Consider the following 16,492-nt stretch of genomic DNA (forward strand, 5'->3'; position numbering starts at 1 on the left):
CTGATATGATGACCCTCATATGGCACAGAAGCACCAGTATATGTCGCAATAAATCTCTCAGGCAAATTCTGAAATTCATGTGAGCATTTGTTACTTTAGCCTCTCACACTAGACCTCTCCATGCTCACCTGCTTGAACCCCTTTTTACCTGCTACCCTCGCCTGCCTGCACCCCCTTCTACCTGCCCCCTCACCGGATTGCAACCACTTCTATCCCCTCCTCACCTCTTGCCCCGGTGCAAGAATCCATGAAGGATTGAATTGTGCATATTTGGACCTAAAACCCACACAGACGGTTCAGAAATGTTTAACCATCCGGCAGCCCGCACCCCCTCCCTCCCTCAGCATGAGCTCACCATCTGCGTGCTTCGCCTGGCCCCTGCATCAACTGCTGTTGCCTCTGTAAGTGCCGACACTTCAGTCTCACTACCGCGCTGTAGACTCCTACTGACTAGACTACACGTTCAGTCAGGAGGAGCTGCGCGCCAAATAATTTCCTGGCGGCTGTGCTGTGCTGCGCCAATAGCCTCCCTTAGCTTGTTAGGTAAATTTACCATGAGGAGTCAGACTGACAAGCACGTGACCGGCGGCGTGACACTGGTGGTGAGGTGAGTCGGTAACAGACTCATTAACACAGGCAGCCGCAGCAGTACGCATGTCAATCTAGTAAAGTGGATCAAAGAACGTTTGTGCTGGAATTCTTAAAAGTAAACAAAAAAAATAATAAAACCTTTTTCATAAGCTGTAGTAACTCGGGGCCCCCCTGAGGGTGGGACCTTCTGGGCCCAGTCGCATTTGCGACCTCTGCATCACTGTTAGTTCTGCCCCTGGATTGGGGTACAGAATAGTATTCCAGCAATCCCAGTAAAGGCTCAGACTTTCCTGAAGTGTGTTTCAGACTTGGAGTTATCTGGGGTATTCATACCAGTTCCGTTTTAGGAACGGGGTCTGGGGTTTTATTCAGAACTATTCATTATTCCAAAGAAAGAAAATCTTTTGAATTGTCATGTAAGGTCTATTCTGCCTTTTTGTTCAGCAAGGGCATTATTTGCCCACAATAGACTTACAGGATGCATATCTTCATATTCTGTTTCATTCAGATTATTTTTATTTTCTGAGATTCTCTTTTTTTAGACAAGCATTATCAATTTGTTGCTCTTCCTTTTTGGCCTAGCGACAGCTCTAGGAATCTTTTCAAAGGTTCTCTGTTTCCTTATTTGGACGATATCTTGGTACTTGCTCAGTCTTTTCGTTCTGCAGAATCTCATACAATTCAACTTCTGTTGTTTCTTCAAAGACATGGTTGGAGGATCATTTTACCAAAAAAGTTCCTTGATTCCTCAGACAAGGGTCACCTTTTTTTTTTTTTTTTAGGTTTCCAGATAGATTGTGTCAATGTCTTTGTCTCTATCAGAAAAGATACAATTTATATTGGGTTCAGCTTGTCGGAACCTTCAGTCTCTATTATTTCCTTCAGTAGCTATATGCATGGAAGTTTTAGGTCTCATGACTGCAGCATCGGATTTGATTCCTTTGCTCGTTTTCATATGAGACCTCTCCAGTTTTTTATTGCTGAATTAATGGTGCAGGGATTATTCTAGGATATCACATTTAATATCTTTGAATCCCAATATTCAACTATCTCTGACTTGGTGGTTAGGTCACCATTGTATAGTTCTACGGGTCTCTTTGGTTCATCTAACCTGGACTGTGATCACAACAGATGCAAGTCTTTTAGATTGAGAAGCTGTCTGGGGATCTCTGACAGCACTAGGGGTTTGGAAATCTCAAGAGGCGAGATTACCAATCAATATTTTGGAACTCCGTGGGATTCTCAGAGCTCTTCAGTTTTGGCTTCTATTGAAGAGAGAGACGTTTATTGGTTTTCAGACAGTCAACGTCACAACTGTTGCGTATGTCAATCATCAGGGTGGGACTCACAGTCCTTAGGCTATGAGAGAAGTATCTCGGATACTTGCTTGGGCAAAATCCAGCTCCTGTCTAATTTCTGCAGTCCATATCCCAGGTATAGACAATTGGGAAGCAAATTACCTCAGTCGTCAAGCTTTACATCCGGGAGAATTGTTTTTTTCACCCAGATGTGTTTTTTTTTTCAAACTGTTCAGATGTGGGGGCTTCCAGAAATAGTTCTGATGGCATCTCATCTAAGCAAGAAACTTCCCAGGTACCTATCCAGGTCCAGGGATTCTCAGGCGGAGGCATTGGATGCATTGACACTTCCTTGGAGTTTTCAACCTGCCTATATTTTTCCGCCTCTAGTTATTCTTCCAAGAGTAATTTTCAAAATCATCATGGAGCAATCGTTTGTGCTGCTGGTGGCTCCAGCATGGCCGCACAGTTTTTGGTATGTGGATCTTGTTCGGATGTCCAGTTGCCAACCTTGGCCACTTCCATTAAGGTCTGTCCTTATATCTCAAGGTTCGTTTTTCCATTAGGATTTCAAATCATTAAATTTGATGGTATGGAAATTGAACGCTTAGTCATAGAGGTTTCTCTGATTCAGTGATTTATTCTATGTTGCAGGCTCGTAAATCTGTGTCTAGAAAGATTTATAGAATTTTACAGTTTCTTCAGGTTGGTTTAGATAAGGGTTTGTCTGCAAGTTCTTTGGAAGGACAAATCTCTGCTCTTTCTGTTCTGTTCCACAGAAAAATTGCTAAACTTCCTGATATTTATTGTTTTGTACAGGCTTTGGTTTTGAAGGCTTTACAGGCTCCTCCGTTTGAGCCTTTGCATTCTCTGGACATTAAATTACTTTCTTGGAAAGTGTTGTTCCTTTTGGCCATCTCTTATGCTAGAAGAATTTCTGATTTATCTGCTCTTTCTTGTGAGTCTCCTTTTCTGATTTTTCATCAGGATAAGGCGGTTTTGCGGACTTCGTTTTAATTTTACCTAAAGTTGTGAACTCCAACAACATTAGTAGAGAAATGGTTGTCCCTTCTTTGTGTCCTAATCCTAAGAATTCTCTGGAGAGATCCTTACATTCTTTGGATGTGGTAAGAGCTTTGAAATATTATGTTGAAGCTACTTAAGATTTTAAGAAGACCTCTAGTCTATTTGTTATCTTTTCTAGTTCTAGGAAAGGTCAGAAGGCTTCTGCCATTTCTTTGGCATCTTGGTTAAAGCTTTTGATTCATCATGCTTATTTGAAGTCGGGTACATCCCCGCCTCAGAGGATTACGGCTCATTCTACTAGGTCAGTTTCCACTTCCTGGGTTTTTAAGAATGAAGCTTCTGTTGATCAGATTTGCAAAGCAACAACTTGTTCTTCTTTGCATACTTTTACTAAATTCTATCATTTTGATGCTTTCTCTTCTTCAGAAGCAGTTTTTGGTAGAACAGTTCTTCAGGCAGCTGTTTCAGTTTGATTCTTCTGCTTATAATTTCAGTTTTTTCATTATAAGATTAAAACTTTTGATTTGGGTTGTGGATTAATCTTTCAGTGGAATTGGCTGTCTTTATTTTTATCCCTCACTCTCTAGTGACTCTTGCGTGGAGTTCCACATCTTGGGTATTTGCTATCCCATACGTCACTAGCTCATGGACTCTTGCCAATTACATGAAAGAAAACATAATTTATGTAAGAATTTACCTGATAAATTCATTTCTTTCATATTGGCAAGAGTCCATGAGACCCACCCTTTTTATGGTGGTTATGATTTTTTTTGTATAAAGCACAATTATTCCAATTCCTTGTTGATGCTTTCGCTCCTTTCTTATCACCCCACTTCTTGGCTATTCGTTAAACTGAATTGTGGTGTGGTGGGGGGTGTATTTATAGGCATTTTGAGGTTTGGGAAACTTTGCCCCTCCTGGTAGGAATGTATATCCCATACGTCACTAGCTCATGGACTCTTGCCAATATGAAAGAAATGAATTTATCAGGTAAATACTTACATAAATTATGTTTTTCTGTTAATCCAATAAATCTCATTTTTGTATTATTTTGTATTATATTTTCTCCAACATAGGTGTGTCCGGTCCACGGCGTCATCCTTACTTGTGGGATATTCTCCTCCCCAACAGGAAATGGCAAAGAGCCCAGCAAAGCTGGTCACATGATCCCTCCTAGGCTCCGCCTACCCCAGTCATTCTCTTTGCCGTTGTACAGGCAACATCTCCACGGAGATGGCTTAGAGTTTTTTAGTGTTTAACTGTAGTTTTTATTATTCAATCAAGAGTTTGTTATTTTGAAATAGTGCTGGTATGTACTATTTACTCAGAAACAGAAAAGAGATGAAGATTTCTGTTTGTATGAGGAAAATGATTTTAGCAACCGTAACTAAAATCCATGGCTGTTCCACACAGGACTGTTGAGAGCAATTAACTTCAGTTGGGGGAACAGTGTGCAGTCTCTTGCTGCTTGAGGTATGACACATTCTAACAAGACGATGTAATGCTGGAAGCTGTCATTTTCCCTATGGGATCCGGTAAGCCATGTTTATTTCGATCATAAATAAGGGCTTCACAAGGGCTTATTAAGACTGTAGACTGTTTCTGGGCTAAATCGATTCATTATTAACACATATTTAGCCTTGAGGAATCATTTTATCTGGGTATTTTGATATAATAATATCGGCAGGCACTGTATTCGACACCTTATTCCTTAGGGGCTTTCCCAAAGCTTAAGCAGAGCCTCATTTTCGCGCCGGTGTGGCGCACTTGTTTTTGAGAGGCATGGCATGCAGTCGCATGTGAGAGGAGCTCTGATACTTAGAAAAGACTTTCTGAAGGCGTCATTTGGTATCGTATTCCCCTTTGGGCTTGGTTGGGTCTCAGCAAAGCAGATACCAGGGACTGTAAAGGGGTTAAAGCTTAAAACGGCTCCGGTTCCGTTATTTTCAGGGTTAAAGCTTCCAAATTTGGTGTGCAATACTTTTAAGGCTTTAAGACACTGTGGTGAAAATTTGGTGAATTTTGAACAATTCCTTCATGTTTTTTCGCAATTGCAGTAATAAAGTGTGTTCAGTTTAAAATTTAAAGTGACAGTAACGGTTTTATTTTAAAACGTTTTTGTACTTTGTTATCAAGTTTATGCCTGTTTAACATGTCTGAACTACCAGATAGACTGTGTTCTGAATGTGGGGAAGCCAGGATTCCTATTCATTTAAATAAATGTGATTTATGTGATAATGACAATGATGCCCAAGATGATTCCTCAAGTGAGGGGAGTAAGCATGGTACTGCATCATTCCCTCCTTCGTCTACACGAGTCTTGCCCACTCAGGAGGCCCCTAGTACATCTAGCGCGCCAATACTCCTTACTATGCAACAATTAACGGCTGTAATGGATAATTCTGTCAAAAACATTTTAGCCAAAATGAACCCTTGTCAGCGTAAGCGTGGCTGCTCTGTTTTAGATACTGAAGAGCATGACGACGCTGATATTAATATCTCTGAAGGGCCCCTAACCCAGTCTGATGGGGCCAGGGAGGTTTTGTCTGAGGGAGAAATTACTGATTCAGGGAACATTTCTCAACAGGCTGAACCTGATGTGATTGCATTTAAATTTAAGTTGGAACATCTCCGCATTCTGCTTAAGGAGGTATTATCCACTCTGGATGATTGTGAAAAGTTGGTCATCCCAGAGAAACTATGTAAAATGGACAAGTTCCTAGAGGTGCCGGGGCTCCCAGAAGCTTTTCCTATACCCAAGCGGGTGGCGGACATTGTTAATAAAGAATGGAAAGGCCCGGTATTCCTTTCGTCCCTCCCCCCATATTTAAAAAATTGTTTCCTATGGTCGACCCCAGAAAGGACTTATGGCAGACAGTCCCCAAGGTCGAGGGAGCGGTTTCCACTTTAAACAAACGCACCACTATACCCATAGAGGATAGTTGTGCTTTCAAAGATCCTATGGATAAAAAATTAGAAGGTTTGCTTAAAAAGATGTTTGTTCAGCAGGGTTACCTTCTACAACCAATTTCATGCATTGTCCCTGTCGCTACAGCCGCATGTTTCTGGTTCGATGAGCTGATAAAGACGCTCGATAGTGATTCTCCTCCTTATGAGGAGATTATGGACAGAATCAATGCTCTCAAATTGGCTAATTCTTTCACCCTAGACGCCACTTTGCAATTGGCTAGGTTAGCGGCTAAGAATTCTGGGTTTGCTATTGTGGCGCGCAGAGCGCTTTGGTTGAAATCTTGGTCGGCTGATGCGTCTTCCAAGAACAAGCTACTAAACATTCCTTTCAAGGGGAAAACGCTGTTTGGCCCTGACTTGAAAGAGATTATCTCTGATATCACTGGGGGTAAGGGCCACGCCCTTCCTCAGGATCGGCCTTTCAAGGCAAAAAATAGACCTAATTTTCGTCCCTTTCGTAAAAACGGACCAGCCCAAAGTGCTACGTCCTCTAAGCAAGAGGGTAATACTTCTCAAGCCAAGCCAGCTTGGAGACCAATGCAAGGCTGGAACAAGGGAAAGCAGGCTAAGAAACCTGCCACTGCTACCAAGACAGCATGAAATGTTGGCCCCCGATCCGGGACCGGATCTGGTGGGGGGCAGACTCTCTCTCTTCGCTCAGGCTTGGGCAAGAGATGTTCTGGATCCTTGGGCGCTAGAAATAGTCTCCCAAGGTTATCTTCTGGAATTCAAGGGACTTCCCCCAAGGGGGAGGTTCCACAGGTCTCAGTTGTCTTCAGACCACATAAAAAGACAGGCATTCTTACATTGTGTAGAAGACCTGTTAAAAATGGGAGTGATTCATCCTGTTCCATTAAGAGAACAAGGGATGGGGTTCTACTCCAATCTGTTCATAGTTCCCAAAAAAGAGGGAACGTTCAGACCAATCTTAGATCTCAAGATCTTAAACAAGTTTCTCAAGGTTCCATCGTTCAAGATGGAAACCATTCGAACTATTCTTCCTTCCATCCAGGAAGGTCAATTCATGACCACGGTGGATTTAAAGGATGCGTATCTACATATTCCTATCCACAAGGAACATCATCGGTTCCTAAGGTTCGCATTCCTGGACAAACATTACCAGTTCGTGGCGCTTCCTTTCGGATTAGCCACTGCTCCAAGGATTTTCACAAAGGTACTAGGGTCCCTTCTAGCTGTGCTACGACCAAGGGGCATTGCGGTAGTACCTTACTTGGACGACATTCTGATTCAAGCGTCGTCCCTTCCTCAAGCAAAGGCTCACACGGACATCGTCCTGGCCTTTCTCAGATCTCACGGTTGGAAAGTGAACGTGGAAAAGAGTTCCCTATCCCCGTCAACAAGGGTTCCCTTCTTGGGAACAATTATAGACTCCTTAGAAATGAGGATTTTTCTGACAGAGGTCAGAAAAACAAAACTTCTAGACTCTTGTCGGATACTTCATTCCGTTCCTCTTCCTTCCATAGCTCAGTGCATGGAAGTGATCGGGTTGATGGTAGCGGCAATGGACATAGTTCCTTTTGCGCGCATTCATCTAAGACCATTACAACTGTGCATGCTCAGTCAGTGGAATGGGGACTATACAGACTTGTCTCCGAAGATACAAGTAAATCAGAGGACCAGAGACTCACTCCGTTGGTGGCTGTCCCTGGACAACCTGTCACAAGGGATGACATTCCGCAGACCAGAGTGGGTCATTGTCACGACCGACGCCAGTCTGATGGGCTGGGGCGCGGTCTGGGGATCCCTGAAAGCTCAGGGTCCTTGGTCTCGGGAAGAATCTCTTCTACCGATAAATATTCTGGAACTGAGAGCGATATTCAATGCTCTCAAGGCTTGGCCTCAGCTAGCGAGGACCAAGTTCATACGGTTTCAATCAGACAACATGACAACTGTAGCGTACATCAACCATCAGGGGGGAACAAGGAGTTCCCTAGCGATGGAAGAAGTGACCAAAATTATTCTATGGGCGGAGTCTCACTCCTGCCACCTGTCTGCTATCCACATCCCAGGAGTGGAAAATTGGGAAGCGGATTTTCTGAGTCGTCAGACATTGCATCCGGGGGAGTGGGAACTCCATCCGGAAATCTTTGCCCAAGTCACTCACCTGTGGGGCATTCCAGACATGGATCTGATGGCCTCTCGTCAGAACTTCAAAGTTCCTTGCTACGGGGCCAGATCCAGGGATCCCAAGGCGGCTCTAGTGGATGCACTAGTAGCACCTTGGACCTTCAAACTAGCTTATGTGTTCCCGCCATTTCCTCTCATCCCCAGGCTGGTAGCCAGGATCAATCAGGAGAGGGCGTCGGTGATCTTGATAGCTCCTGCGTGGCCACGCAGGACTTGGTATGCAGATCTGGTGAATATGTCATCGGCTCCACCTTGGAAGCTACCTTTGAGACGAGACCTTCTTGTTCAGGGTCCGTTCGAACATCCGAATCTGGTTTCACTCCAGCTGACTGCTTGGAGATTGAACGCTTGATTTTATCGAAGCGAGGATTCTCAGATTCTGTTATCGATACTCTTGTTCAGGCCAGAAAGCCTGTAACTAGAAAGATTTACCACAAAATTTGGAAAAAATATATCTGTTGGTGTGAATCTAAAGGATTCCCTTGGGACAAGGTTGAGATTCCTAGGATTCTATCCTTCCTTCAAGAAGGATTGGAAAAAGGATTATCTGCAAGTTCCCTGAAGGGACAGATTTCTGCCTTGTCGGTGTTACTTCACAAAAAGCTGGCAGCTGTGCCAGATGTTCAAGCCTTTGTTCAGGCTCTGGTTAGAATCAAGCCTGTTTACAAACCTTTGACTCCTCCTTGGAGTCTCAATTTAGTTCTTTCAGTTCTTCAGGGGGTTCCGTTTGAACCCTTACATTCCGTTGATATTAAGTTATTATCTTGGAAAGTTTTGTTTTTAGTTGCAATTTCTTCTGCTAGAAGAGTTTCAGAATTATCTGCTCTGCAGTGTTCTCCTCCTTATCTGGTGTTCCATGCAGATAAGGTGGTTTTACGTACTAAACCTGGTTTTCTTCCAAAGGTTGTTTCTAACAAAAACATTAACCAGGAGATTATCGTACCTTCTCTGTGTCCGAAACCAGTTTCAAAGAAGGAACGTTTGTTGCACAATTTGGATGTTGTTCGCGCTCTAAAATTCTATTTAGATGCTACAAAGGATTTTAGACAAACATCTTCCTTGTTTGTTGTTTATTCAGGTAAAAGGAGAGGTCAAAAAGCAACTTCTACCTCTCTCTCTTTTTGGATTAAAAGCATCATCAGATTGGCTTACGAGACTGCCGGACGGCAGCCTCCCGAAAGAATCACAGCTCATTCCACTAGGGCTGTGGCTTCCACATGGGCCTTCAAGAACGAGGCTTCTGTTGATCAGATATGTAGGGCAGCGACTTGGTCTTCACTGCACACTTTTACCAAATTTTACAAGTTTGATACTTTTGCTTCTTCTGAGGCTATTTTTGGGAGAAAGGTTTTGCAAGCCGTGGTGCCTTCCATTTAGGTGACCTGATTTGCTCCCTCCCTTCATCCGTGTCCTAAAGCTTTGGTATTGGTTCCCACAAGTAAGGATGACGCCGTGGACCGGACACACCTATGTTGGAGAAAACAGAATTTATGTTTACCTGATAAATTACTTTCTCCAACGGTGTGTCCGGTCCACGGCCCGCCCTGGTTTTTTTAATCAGGTCTGATAATTTATTTTCTTTAACTACAGTCACCACGGTACCATATGGTTTCTCCTATGCAAATATTCCTCCTTAACGTCGGTCGAATGACTGGGGTAGGCGGAGCCTAGGAGGGATCATGTGACCAGCTTTGCTGGGCTCTTTGCCATTTCCTGTTGGGGAGGAGAATATCCCACAAGTAAGGATGACGCCGTGGACCGGACACACCGTTGGAGAAAGTAATTTATCAGGTAAACATAAATTCTGTTTCTGTAATATTACTGTGTCCTTCAGTTATTTGATAGATCAATATGAAATTGCTGATCCAAACACCCAATTATTTATAAATGAAAATCATGGAAATTGTCTGGGGTGCCTAAACTTTTGCATACGACTGAATGTGCAGCAACCAATCGGTAGCTAGATCCCAGTATTGCATTGCTTCTCTCGAGCCTACCTAGGTAGTCTTTTCAACAAAGGATACCTAGAGAATTAAGCAAATAAGATATTAGAATTAAAATGAAAAGTTAAATTTGTATGCTATGTTTAAAGAGACTTAAACCCCAATTTCTTTATTTCACGATTCAGATACAGCATGCAATTTTAAATATCTTTCAACTTTATTTCTATTACCTAAATTGTTAGCTTTGTATCCTTTGTTCAAAAGTATACCCAGCTGCTGATTGGTGGCTGCACATATATGCATTTTGTCATTCACTTTAAGCTAGTTCCCAGTAGTGCATGGTGTCTCCTTCAACAAAGGATACCAAGAGAATGAAGCAAATTAGATAATAGAAGTAAATTGTACTCTCTTTATGAATCATGAAATAAAAATGTTCATGTTCCTTTATTTTTTTACTTTGCTTTCCCTTTAAGTAAAGGGAAGATTCTGTGCTGGTGACATTTTGCCTCATGTAAGTAACAGTTATATTTGCTCAGACGGTTACACAGCAGACAGTGTGAATCTTAGGTAAACATTTATCAAATATTTTTTTTGCAAACAGAATGAACCTGCTAACTTAGCCACAAAACTCTGTAATATTCCTCTCTGCTCCTACCTGTGACTTCATAACTGTTGTCAGCTTGGTAGATTTGGAAGTTTGGAAAATTGTCATTTAATTTATACATTTTTTTGATTAGTTTAAGCATTTTATTTTTATTTTTTATCACTATGTATGTGACAGGTTTGAGGGGCACAGACCAGGGGTGAGTGTTCATGTGGGTGCGATATGTTAGGGACACAGGGAAACAGTGAATTTACATGTGTGGCATGTCTGGGGGATGAAGGGTGCAGGCTAGGGTATATATGTGACATTCAGATATTATAACTTCCTTGTGCATTGCTAAAATGTGACTATTTATATGATCTATGCAGGTGATGTTAAGACTGAAGTCACACTTAATGCTGAACATAGTAATAATCTGTATGTAAAGAGTCAGCAGGAAGCTGTGAAGCAGGAAATCAGTCGCAATATCAGTACAGGTGAGTGAACGTGTGTGATGTGTCTGAGAGACGCAGGGCACAGTTGAGTCTACGCGTGTAACATTCAGATATTACAATCTCCCTATGCACTGCTAAAAAACTAAAATGTGACCATATTTATATGATCTATGCAGGTGATGTTAAGACTGAGGTCACACTTAATGCTGAACAAACAAATGATCTGCACGTAGAGAGTCAGCAGGAAGCTGTGAAGCAGGAAATCGGTGACAATATCAGTACAGGTGAGTGCACGTGTGTGATGTGTCTGAGGGATACAGATCATCTGCCCCACTAAGCACAGGGAGGTTTTTTTTAGGGGATATGGATAGGTTTTTAGAGCCCTCATCTGCTCCCAATAAAACATATAGATGAAAATACAATGTAGTAGTGTATTCTTCCCAGAAAAAACTTACAGATAGGAAATCATCTAGACTTTGTTTGATATTTCTTTTATAAGATGATGAGAGTCCATAGGTGTTCATAACATGGGATATATTTCCTGCCACTAGGAGGAGATCAAGAACCCTCACAAGAGCTTTAAAGGGAACCACAACACCTGCTTGAAATATTTTAAACCAACTTTTTCTCATTATGCAAAATATACTGACTTCAATTCTGTATGCAGTCTTCATCTTACTGCATTCTGCTGTAGATAAAAGTTTTATCATTTAAACATTGCTCTGCAGCCTTGTACCTGCAATGTAAGCTGCCATATTGCAACGCACGTTCCACAACAGTGGGTCACGTGATGCACGCGGCACCTTCTATTTCTAAAGGAAGCAGATTGAGCCCTGCAGTGTTTAAGAAGAATGACTTCAGGCAGACAGGCACTGTTATGTTTATAAATAGCACACGCAGGGAAGCAAGTGGGAGGGGGGAGGAGAGGAATGCACAGGGGAAACTTGGAAGAAAGGCTCTGGAGTAAATATGTAATGTAGATGAATGCAAATGTCTCGTTACAATTTTATATGCAGAGTGTATGCTTTCTTTCTTCCCCCCTGTGCCTCCCTCTCCTCCTCTCCTCCCCCTCACAATTGCTTCCCTGCTCGTGCTATTTTTAAACATAACAGTGCCTGTCTGCCTGAAGCCGTTCTTCTTAGACGCTGCAGGTCTCAATCTGCTTCCTCAACTTTAGAAATAGAAGGTGCCGTGTGCATCACGTGACCCACTGTTGTGAAACCAACTTTGCAGTATGGCAGCTTACTTTGCAGGTACAAGGCTGAAGAGCAACGTTTAAATGATAAAGCTTTTATCTACAACAGAATGCAGTAAGATGAAAATACTGCATACAGAATAGTTTGTTAGTTTATTTTGCACAATTAAAAAAGTTAGTTCAGAACATGTCAAGCAGGTGTTGTGGTTCCCTTTAATCCCTCCCATCTCTTCTCCCCACTCAGTTTGTTCTTGGCCTCTGAGGAGAGAAGTTGAAAGAGGTCCTCTGCAAGCAATATTTTATTATTTTCAATCTATTCATTTATTGGGAGCTCATACCTGATTTAAGACCCAGTACCCCTCTTCCACCTTGGCTCAGGGAAGACCTAAGGATATTTTCTTCAAGATTCTGAGTGAAGCAGGGGTAACGGTATACCTCATTTATAGTATGTCAGTACCCTCACGGGTAAATCTCCATAATTGCCCTCAGGCATCGCAGGGACCTTGTTCCTTAGCCTCCACCTAAGGGGTTGCAGGTATATCACCAAGTATCCTCTGCAGTATATTTACTTGCACAGGAAGGGATCTCTACTGGATCAGAATTCTGTAAGGGAGAAAGGCCTCAGCAGGCTGATACGATACAGCGGAGGGGTGCTGCAGTTCATGTAAGTGACTCTAAAACGCAGCCCAGGAACTTTCTCTAGTACTCTCCTTTTATATGTTCTACATAGTTGGGGGTTCACAGCCTTCACACATAGTGCTTTACCAATGTGCTTAACACAAGAGTATTCAGAATTCAGACTCAAAATTCCTCTTATTTCATTATCCTATTATTCCATAGCAGTTCTCACTATCACCAAGATTACAAGTTGTGCGCTAAACCCGGTGCATAAATAACGCTAAAAATGTAGCACTACAGCACTTTCTATAGCGCTGCCATTACAAGTTACAGAAAAAAACTTCTTTTGTTGTGCGGTATGGTGCGTTAAGCTCCATACTGCACAAAAGCCAAGGCCTGACTTGACGTGCTTGTGCACGTTTTCCCCCATAGACATCAATAGAGAGAAAATGTTAAAAAAAAAAAACTAACACCTGCGATCGCGGAATTGCGATGGCTAGAACGCAATCCCCATTGATGTCTATGGGGAAAAAAAACCTAACATAAAATCCTAGTCTAAATACCCCTAATCCGCCGTCTCCCGACATTGCCAACACTAAATAAAGTGATTAACCCCTAAACTGCCAACCCTGCACATCGCAACTACTAAACTAAACCTATTAACCCCTAAACCACCGGCCCCCCACATCACAACAGACTAAATTAAACTAATAACCCCTAAACCTAACACTTCCCCAACTTTATATTAAAGTTACAATATAACTATCTTAAAATAAATAAAACAGTACCTGTGAAATAAAAAAAAAACAAGCTTAAACTATAAATAAACCTAAAATAACTATTTAAAAAACAAACAAAAAAAAACTGTTACAAAATTAAAAAATCCTAACACTACGAAAAAGTAAAAAAAAAAAACTAACATTGCACAAAAAACACACTAAAATTACGAAAAAAAATAATAAACAAAATTATCCAAAATAATAAAATTTGAACAGCCAATAGGATTTAAGCAGCTCTCATCCTATTGGCTGATTTGAATATTTCAGCCAATTGGAATGCAAGGTACCCCAAATATAAAAGGGGTACCTTGCATTCAATCTTCAGTGTTCGGCGGAGATCGCATGAAGAGGAGGCTCCGCGCTGGATGTTGTCGTCACCACTGGTTTTGCTCAGCTCCCTGCCGCCACCGGGATGAAGATAGAAGATGCCCCCGCGATGGATGAAGATGGATGTCTGGACCTTAGGAATAGTGAGTACATTTTTGGGTGTTAGTGTTAGTTCATTTTTTTTTTTTTTTTTTTTTAACTTTTATTTATAACCAACAATGTATACAATTATACCAGTTGCATGTCATTGTGCCACGCAGGGCATAGTATCATAACTTACAGTGTTTAGAGGGGTAAGTAACAGACATGTTTAAATAAGTGCTAGTACTGGATAAGCTAAGCTGGTACAATATCGTCTAAGTTCTACTATAATTTCGGTAACAGTTATCTATAGAATATATGTACACATTGCTGGGGTTTTAATATATTAAACAAAACTAAACATCAACAAACAAAACAAACTGTAACTAGCACATTCTCCTTTTGGAATAAACGTCACCCTGTAAAGTAAATATGGAGATACCTACCCATTTAGGATATCAAGTTTGCAGTGGACTGTAATACTTTGGGAGTGTTAAACGGGTTGAGTTATAATACAAGTTTCAAAGTAAAATCTGGACTAAACTTTTAAGTAGATAATATTTGATATAGGGTGACCGGTCTATGGGATATCCTATGCATATTGTTTACGAAGCCTGCGTAGTACCATTAAATCTCTAAGAGTTAACCATTATGTGATTTCTACAATATTTCCAAGCCTCTTATGTGTATATAGCAGGAGAGGTCTTCTTTGGTGTTCATATTTCAAGCCAATTGGATCTATATTAGTGTAGGGAACATTTGTTATATAATTGCATAAGTATTGGCTGCGGGGTGATTCCAGAGGGATGCACAAGCATTAGCGTATGCCATACTGTTATAGTAGGGTAAATAATAAATACAAAAAAAAATACATTTATTCAGCATCAAAAGGGTATTACTTAGATATTTCTAGTACAGAAAATTGCAGAGAGAACATTACCCATGTTGCAATATGTTTCTAGGTAAGGCTGTTACTGGTAACTTGATATTATAAGGATGAGAGGGTATGACAATATTTCCAGATATGATATAACATGGTCTTTAGTAGAATGAGGCGTGGATTAATAAAAAACATAATTTATGTAAGAACTTACCTGATAAATTCCTTTTTTTTCATATTGGCAAGAGTCCATGAGCTAGTGACATATGGGATATACAATCCTACCAGGAGGGGCAAAGTTTCCCAAACCTCAAAATGCCTATAAATACACCCCTCACCACACCCACAATTCAGTTTAACGAATAGCCAAGCAGTGGGGTGATAAAGAAAGGAGTAGAAAGCATCAACAAAGAAAATTTGGAAATAATTGTGCTTTATACAAAAAAATCATAACCACCATAAAAAGGGTGGGCCTCATGGACTCTTCCCAATATGAAAGAAATGAATTTATCAGGTAAGTTCTTACATAAATTATGTTTTCTTTCATGTAATTGGCAAGAGTCCATGAGCTAGTGACATAAGGGATATCAATACCCAAGATGTGGAGTCTTCCACTCAAGAGTCACTAGAGAGGGAGGGAATAAAAATAAAAACAGCCATATTCCGCCGAAAAAAATAAGCCACAACTCAAAAAAATAAGTTTATTTTCATTTTGAAAGAAAAAAAATTAAATCAAAAGCAGAAGAATCAAACTGAAACAGCTGCCTGAAGAATTTTGCTACCAAAAACTGCTTCCAAAGAAGCAAATACATAAAAACGGTAGAATTTAGTAAATGTATGCAAAGGGGACCAAGTTGCCGCTTTGCAAATCTGATCAACTGAAGCTTCATTCTTAAAAGCCCATGAAGTGGAGACTGATCTAGTAGAATGAGCTGTAATTCTCTGAGGCGGGGTCTGACCCGACTCCAAATAAGCTTGATGAATCAAAAGTTTCAACCAAGAAGCCAAGGAAATAGCAGAAGCCTTCTGACCTTTCCTAGGACCAGAAAATAAAACAAATAGACTGGAAGTCTTCCTGAAATTTTTAGTAGCTTCCACATAATATTTCAAAGCTCTTACCACATCCAAAGAATGTAAGGATCTCTCCAAAGAATTCTTAGGATTAAGAATTCACAACTTTAGGTAAAAATTGAAAAGAAGTCCGCAAAACTGCCTTATCCTGATGAAAAATCAGAAAAGGAGACTCACAAGAAAGAGCAGATAGCTCAGAAACTCTTCTAGCAGAAGAGATAGACAAAAGGAACAACACTTTCCAAGAAAGTAGTTTAATGTCCAAAGAATGCATAGGTTCAAATGGAGGAGCCTGTAAAGCCTTCAGAACCAAATTAAGACTCCAAGGAGGATAAATTGATTTAATAACAGGCTTAATACGAATTAAAGCCTGTACAAAACAGTGAATATCAGGAAGTATAGCAATCTTTCTGTGAAATAAAACAGAAAGAGCAGAGATTTGTCCTTTCAAGGAACTTGTAGACAAACCCTTATCCAAACCATCCTGAAGAAACTGTAAAATTCTAGGAATTCTAAAAGAATGCCAG

General features: G+C 41.0%; 1 protein-coding gene across 1 annotated transcript in view; it reads left to right on the forward strand.

Moving 5' to 3' along the window:
* LOC128657969 (uncharacterized) overlaps window positions 1–16,492 on the forward strand; it is a 296,601-nt gene that overhangs the window by 29,154 nt on the left and 250,955 nt on the right. The window contains exons 2-3 of the mRNA XM_053712409.1: window positions 10,949–11,056; window positions 11,191–11,298. Coding sequence (XP_053568384.1) covers window positions 10,949–11,056; window positions 11,191–11,298 — 216 coding nt within the window. The remainder of the gene's footprint in view (window positions 1–10,948; window positions 11,057–11,190; window positions 11,299–16,492) is intronic.

This window comes from Bombina bombina, chromosome 4 (genome assembly GCF_027579735.1).
Source record: "Bombina bombina isolate aBomBom1 chromosome 4, aBomBom1.pri, whole genome shotgun sequence".
Lineage (NCBI taxonomy): Eukaryota > Metazoa > Chordata > Amphibia > Anura > Bombinatoridae > Bombina > Bombina bombina.